This window comes from Alosa alosa, chromosome 9 (assembly GCF_017589495.1).
Source record: "Alosa alosa isolate M-15738 ecotype Scorff River chromosome 9, AALO_Geno_1.1, whole genome shotgun sequence".
In the NCBI taxonomy this organism is placed as follows: Eukaryota; Metazoa; Chordata; class Actinopteri; order Clupeiformes; family Clupeidae; genus Alosa; species Alosa alosa.
The window spans coordinates 20,265,282-20,272,781 of record NC_063197.1 but is presented as its reverse complement, the minus strand read 5'-3'; the positions used below and the strand labels follow the sequence as shown (position 1 = coordinate 20,272,781).

Genomic DNA, 7,500 nt, shown 5'->3' with positions numbered 1-7,500 from the left:
CTTGTTCAGTGATCTGAATCGTTTGATTTAAAATCTGGCAAATGGTGAGAGTGTCATGTTTCAAAGATGTGATGGGGGCCTAGCAGCCAATGCCTTCATGATAGGCATCACAGTCCCCCAAATGATGGATATGATGCAGCCTAATCAGAATGTCAATAATGCAATAAGAAAATTAAAAACAATGAAAGTTCTACTGTTGACGAAGGATTTTAGCGTATTTTGGATGAATTTTAGATGAATCTGCAATTATTTGGTTGAGTAAGTGCTAAGTAGAGGATAGGTAGAGGATAAAATAATAATATACATAAACAACAGCAAAGACCCAAGAATGAATCCTTGAGGGACACCACCACGTGCGAGAGAAAGGTATCGGGGATCCCTTCTGCTGTCAAATTGTTTCCAGTTCTTAAGATAGTAAAAATATAAAAATGACAGTAACAAACTGTAACAATGGTTAATGGCTAGTTATTTCATAAATTCTTAAGGAAAGTAAATGCTAAAATCAACTTTCTGCCTATTGTTATTATGTGTGAATGGTGGGGGAGGGGGGGCAGAGGGAAGGATAAGGGAAAAAAATCAAGAAGTCAATGAGATGAGCTCTTAAAATCTGGCAATATTCATCAATCAGTTGAAAGGTTTTTAGTGACTTATGTAAAATTAGTCACTAAAATATGTATTTTTCACCCTTTCTAGGGTGGCTATCAATATGTTAGTGAAGCTGCACTAAACCTAAAACTCAAGATGATGCTGATCACCCTGCAAGGACAAGATCCCTTACATACCCTGCTTTAATAACTTATACACCACAGATCACATGTCAGCCACGTAAAACATTGATGAAGTCCTATGTCCGATGCACCACGCTTCATTAACCTAGACTTAATGGCTGATGAGACTGAAAAGACATTTCTGCAGCAGCTGATGGGATGTGACTCACGCACCAAATGGGAGGGTCAGTGGCAGCTAGGGGGATGAGCGAGTCGCCCCCAACAACAACTGACTCCGGAACAGATGTGGTCCCAATCCACTTCGCATCTGTCCCGAAGCCAGCGTCTGCCTTGGCCTGCATGCAAATGGCAGATCTGGCGTCCGAAAAAGCAAGATGAGCTCTGGAGCAGTTACACAGTCAGTCTGTGAGCTCGTTTCCACAGATGTCTTTTTGAGCACCAACGGGGGGAAGGCTATGGGGAATAGATGGGAACAGCATCTGATTAGCTGCATTAAAATACGGCGCAACACAGTGCAAGGGGAGAAAGAAGAGACACACACAGAGGAGGTGGACTTCCCAAGGGGAGATAATGATGCTACGACACTTTTTAGCTGTTAGACTCAAATAGTACCAGACAAATGGTGGAGACTGGAGAGGCGCTGGCCACAGTCACAGAGCAACATACACACACACACACACGCGCACACACACACACACACACACACACACACACACACACACATACACACACACACACAAATACATATGCATACAAACATACCTAATGTTAGTGTACAGAGTTCAGTTCTGCACCATAAGGAAAGCTAAACCTGCCTGTCTTCAACTACAGACCAAATGAAAAAACAATACCAGAGGTAGTAGTCTCCAAGATAATGGTACTCCACAGAATACACAAGATTCTACTTTTAAACATTTTCATCTCTTTAAATGATTTACAGTCCTTTGACCTTACGACATTCAGGTGTAGTGTGATCTGCAACAGAACATGCATTTGTGAATCTAAACCACTGACTTACTTAAACCCTTTTGCTCCCTGGGGAGCATAGGTCATTCATGAACTTCCTCCAGGTGGTTCCAGCTGACCGCTAAACCACTCCTATAGACCCTTTCAGCAATAAAAACAAAAACAATGCTTGAACGTTCTATTTGGGCCCCAATCTACTTCCTCTGCATTAAGATAACATATGGAATGTTAAAACGGAAGTCTTGTGGGGCCAACTATGATGCTGATAATGGAACTCTCTTGAAAGGGTCCATTCACATAATCATTATTCTCATTACGCTCTCTAAGCATTTTATGGTATTTAAATGCAGAGGAGATTACATATGATGCTGATGTTCAGTACTGAAGATGTGCAGTTCAGTCTTGTGTGAAAAATGACCAAGAGAGAAGAAGAGGTCAACAGAGTGAGAGAGGGTTCTCAGCATGAAAGAGACAGAGATGGAGAATAATAGGACTATGTTTTGTAAGAAAAGATCTGAATCATGATCACTATAGAACACTATTTTAATTAGTATTTGTCAGAATTTGATTATGTAGTCTTATCACACATTATACATCCCAGAGAATGGTGGTCTGGTGTGACAAAATCAATTCAGCTGTAAAACAGCATTCTGTTTTGAAAAGTATCATATAATAGCATGGCAGACACCGAGAATCAATCATTCATTATTCGATCAGTAATATTTTAAATGTCATCTGAGCCCACAGGCCGGCTACTAGGATAACAAAATAAGTTGCCTTCACAGGTCAGTAAATAGCACTGAGGCATTTCTTTTCCAGATCAAATGAACAGTGTGTCTCAATTTGCTCATTAGATAACACACATTTCTTCTGGGGAGCCAATGTTTGGTCAAAGAGAAAGAGGCTAAATCATAACATCTCAGTATATCTTATCACAATATTCAGCCTATAAGATAGAATATGAATTAAAGAATATGAGCAACATTTTACAACAATAATGCATAACACGTTCCCTTCTTGCACAGTCCATCAGGTGACTTACACTGTTTGTATTGTTATTCTCTCTAACCCAATCTAGCCATCCTTACTTATGCTCCTGGATCTTGTGGATATTTATGGTCATTAAGGAGGGCACTTTACTATTTAGAGAAGAACATGAGGCAAAGAGGACAACTCAGCTGAGGAGATCAAACGCAAGAGAGCAACTAAGGAGATCAAGTGAAAAAGAAGTTTACTACTATTTCAGCACTGTCTCATCTGTATGAAATGTACAGTATTACACATTTGTTTTAGCTACAATATGGGGTTTCCCCCCTAAATATCCAAGATACTCCCTCAGTTCAGTGCGCCTTCGAGCGAGCCTCACTTTCTGGGGTAGACTACATACACTCTTTTTGCTGACACCAGATTCCTATTGTCCCATGGCCAACTCATCTGCTCATGGCCGACTGAAAACATTTCTGAGGAAAACAATGCCACCTGAGCACAGATGAGGGGTATTTCAGACAGATGTAAAGCCGCATCCTTCTGTGGCCGTGAGATTTTTGAGTCATGTGATTATCATCTCCTGTGCTGGTGATAAAAGCCACGATGCCACAGAAGTTTCAAGTTTCAGGCCACACACACACACACAGTTTTGTTGACATCGTCTTAAGAGACGTAGCCATAATGTCTGTCTGCAAATAGCTCACTGAACATTCTTCTGGTTGACTGGAGAAAGGAATTAAGGTTAAGGTAGGGTTAGATTCTCACAATGAGCTTAAGACACGTGCAGGGTCCTAAAGTAGCCTTCTGACTGGTTTCCCTATGCATATTTGACCATGCGGTGACCTGATTCTGGGGCACAGACTTGATGTTCAGGTTCGGGAGCTTGAAGACAGTCACTGGGCTGACACCAAAACACCGCCAGAAGCCATAAGGCTAAGGCAGCGTTATCAAACGGATTAAAGGAAAAGCTAGCAGTCAACATCCCCTTAACTTTCACTAGCACATGGTGAACTCTCTCTTTCTCTGTGTGTATGTATGTGTACTGTATGTGTGTGTGTGTGTGTGTGTGTGTGTGTGTGTGTGTGTGTGTGTGTGTGTGTGTGTGTGAGAGAGAGAGAGAGAGACAGAGGAGGGAGGGAGGTGCATTATGACTCACAAATGTTCAAATGTAAGAGTCATGAATCATGCAAATTGGCACTGTACTGGCCATTTCCTAAAGTACTACCAAAAACACATTAATGTTCACACACACACACACACACACACACATGTTCAAACACACAGAGATATATAGGCTACACAGCCAAACAAGCATGCACACACGTATAAAGTGAATCTATACATTCTGCTCCTTAAGCTATGTTGCGAATAAACTCTCTTTTTCTCTCTCTCACACACAAGCGCACACCCACTGCAACACTATTTCAGCCACAATGTTGCAGTGCTGTAGGACCTAAGAGGTGGCATTACATAACAGCACAGAAATTCATTCTTTTTTTTCATACCACTTAAAAAAGCCCTGCGTAATTAGCCATCTGGTCTCAGTGGACACATGATGAGACACCTAAATGTAGGGGACTTTGATTAAGAAAAGAACTACTGAGAACAATGTTCTTTGGGTTAAAACCCCACACTGGACTTTTTTTCTTGGCATCTTACGGTAGTTCTTTAAAAAGTAACCTACTGATGTGCAAACAGCTGTAGTCCATATATTTTCCCACTGTAGGCATATGCATATAGGACTAGGGCTGGAGCCACTTGCATTAAACACAGTAAACACTGAGAGCTGAGTAAAACTATACATACTGAATGCATAGGTCACAGCTCTTTTTCAGTCACTGTACCAGTTTATTTAGTTCTTTGTGAACTAAATTTCATTCAGTCTATTATCAGAAAACACCCCTACTACAGAAAATGATCAGAAAACACCCCCTACTACAGAGGTTAATAACACCACTTAATGGTTTTTGATGTGGATATATACAGATGTGTACTGAAGATCTGATGGAGGAAAGAAAGAATAGTTTGGAATTGGTCCAAATTACTTTATCTATACTTGGCAATACAGTGCTATGGGGGATATGGGATTTAAAATGTTATGGTTTAGGCTTCTTTTACCATTATATTTTTACATTAATTATAACAAGTCCACTGATTTAATTTGTATTCATGCATTATTACAAGGTTGTCTTTAGTCAAGCATGAGTCATTTCTGGTGTTGATGCCTAAAGAGCAAAACTCTGCTTCTAAACCAGAGTGGTCTGCACTCCTAACCAGCAATCTACCAGCCGGGGCCAGTTAAATGGAACTAATGGCTGAAGGAAGTGCTTCATGAATAAGGATAGTTCCTGATGTTCAAATTGGAAATTGTGTTATCTCAATTTCCAGCTCACTTAAAATTGCACTGCAGTTCTTTCTTTCTGTTCCACTGTGTTGGCCTATGATCGGACTAGCTTAAGACTGGTCAATTCTGGTCATTTTTGGAATCTGAAAAATAAAGATTTTGAAAGTTTCAGTTGTGGGATGAAAAGGAAAAGTGTACTTTACCTTGAAACTTGAATCCCTCGATCTGGATCCAGAGACAGAGGTCCTCTGTGTCGCAGTCGCAGCGCCAGGGGTTCCCGCTCAGGCCAAGGGAACGGAGGGCAGGCAATGCGATAAGCGAACTTATGTTCAGTGCGGTCAGGTTGTTGCGGCTGACATCCAGCACTTGCAAAGCCGAGTTTTCAGCGAAAGCATCCGGATGGATCTCCGAGAGTCCTGGGTTGTCCGTCATTCTGAGCATGACGAGACTGGCCAAAGGCCCGAACGTCCGGTCCTCGATCTGAGTCAAAGTGTTGAAGGACAAGTCCAAATAGGCAAGTTTGCGCAGGTTGCCAAACGTAGATTCCGATATCTCGGTGAGGGAGTTGTTGCTGCAGTCCAGGTACACGAGGTCGGACAGGTAGTTGAGCTGCAGAGCCGGGAGGTCCCCGATTTTGTTATTGGAGATAATAAGTTGTCGGGTAGCGAGTGGGAGATCTGAGGGGAACTGCGTTAGTTCCTGCCCCGCACACTGGACCACAAGCTGGTCGTCGCACACGCAGCGGTCAGGGCACCCGGCGGTCAGGGCCGGGGACGGTGCTACCCCCATAACGAATATCAGTAGGAATATGAGCCGCAATGACTGCACGCTGGGGTCGGGCAGAAGACGCATGATATCGTCGCCGACTTCATTAACTCCGGGTGGACAGCACTCCGAAACGCTCCCGCATTCTTCATTGATCTGTTCTGCTTGTAGATTCAAGAGGGAGCAGTTGTTCTTCCTTGTGATGCCAGTTTTAATACTGTAGACCACCGTGTTTATAATGAGGCGGCTTAAAAGCCTATCCGTCAAAGGCACGCGCGCAAGTCGTCCGTTAATTCCGAAGGTGACCGAGAGGCATTTCAGACAGCGCAACGAAATCAACGTGGTTGCATTCCTGCGTTGTTATTAGATCCCACCGGACATGTTCACTGTTTGCTCTTATTGCAAAGGAATTTTAGACCCGGTGAATTAGTTTTCTCCAGCGTCGCCGGTTGTTTCTGAACTGCCAACGGGTGGTATCCAATTCCTTTCCGTGACAGCTTCGGTTAGGTCCTGGAATGAAGAAAAAATATCTCTTAGAAACAGGTCTTCTCATTCCACAACAGAAAATCGAATGAGAATGCCTGCATCTTTATTTCAAATGGTGTCTCCTGCTCGTTGCGCTGCCTACTCTCTTTCTGCCGCTGTGTGTGTGACTGAACGCAAGAGAGAAGGGAGAAAGAGAGCGAGAGGGAGAGAGGTGTTGCACATTGTGTGTGTGTGTGTGCGCTCGCACGTCTAGGCTGTGTGACTGTGAGTTTGTGTGTGCATGTGAGAATCGCGGGGTCTGTTGCATGCATGATCGTGTTTACCTGTCGATGCGTAGTCACAGAGTATATAAGATCCAGCAAACCATGGACTCATAAGTTGAATCGATGTGCTTCATTGTGACGTCACTGTGCAAGGTCTGTTTATTTCACTTCCAAGACAACAAATGCGCATTCTCGAAGTTAGAACATAAGTGTCGCTGACAGTCAACAGAACATCTTGAGAAGGGAGAACACATGTAGCCTACCCCTTGTGCTGCGTAATATTAACAACAAAGGGCAGACATTTTCAGGCACTTTTGTTGGCCTGTGTGTCTCTTTGTGCGTCACAGGGGAAAAAACCGTCTGTCATTTATAACGAGGAATAATAATCCATCCGTGGCGCTGCAGTCTGAGGGCCAGGGATTTAGAGAGGCTTATCAGCAACTCTCACACTCTGCTTCATTCACTGACATGTGTGTCCGTCTGTCTCCGCCGTTCTAGAATGTGCAGCAAAAGTGTGTACAGTAAATTTGCATCTTTAGCAACTGACGCGTATCCCCATGGCTTACTGTACGTGAGGCGAGCGTGCGCTCGAGATCAGGCCAGGGCCCATGGTTAACACAGGTGCAAAAGTAACATGACACTGAGACAGCGTGCTCTAGTTCCATTGTTATTTTGAGTCATTTTTATGTGCATCGACCTCAAAGGACATATTTCACCTGATGAAATGTCAGACGTTTAGCCTTTGATACTTTAATGCACTCATATTCACATTTCCATTGTCATAGACACATGGGAAATCATTGTAAATGAAAAGTGTTGCTTTATAATTTTGCTTCATTAAGTTAACACACACAGTGAGGCTGCCTTACTGCTCATATGTTCACCCAAACAGGTAGGAAACTGCTGTCCACAAGCGTAAACGAAAGCTTTCACTCCTGTAGGCCTACCTCAACAAATTGTG

General features: G+C 43.0%; 1 protein-coding gene across 3 annotated transcripts in view; it reads right to left on the bottom strand.

Annotated features, from left to right (window-relative positions):
• The window catches only part of LOC125301273 (leucine-rich repeat-containing protein 52-like), a 20,788-nt gene extending 14,095 nt beyond the window's left edge, over window positions 1–6,693 (bottom strand). The window contains exons 1-2 of one of the 3 annotated variants that reach the window (XM_048253730.1): window positions 6,600–6,693; window positions 5,229–6,300 (exon numbers count right to left, since the gene is read on the bottom strand). In XM_048253730.1, the coding sequence (XP_048109687.1) occupies window positions 5,229–5,877 (649 nt within the window). In that variant the 5' untranslated portion in view covers window positions 5,878–6,300; window positions 6,600–6,693. The other 2 variants (XM_048253731.1, XM_048253732.1) reach the window with 2 other exon arrangements.
• Window positions 6,694–7,500: the final 807 nt, after the last annotated feature.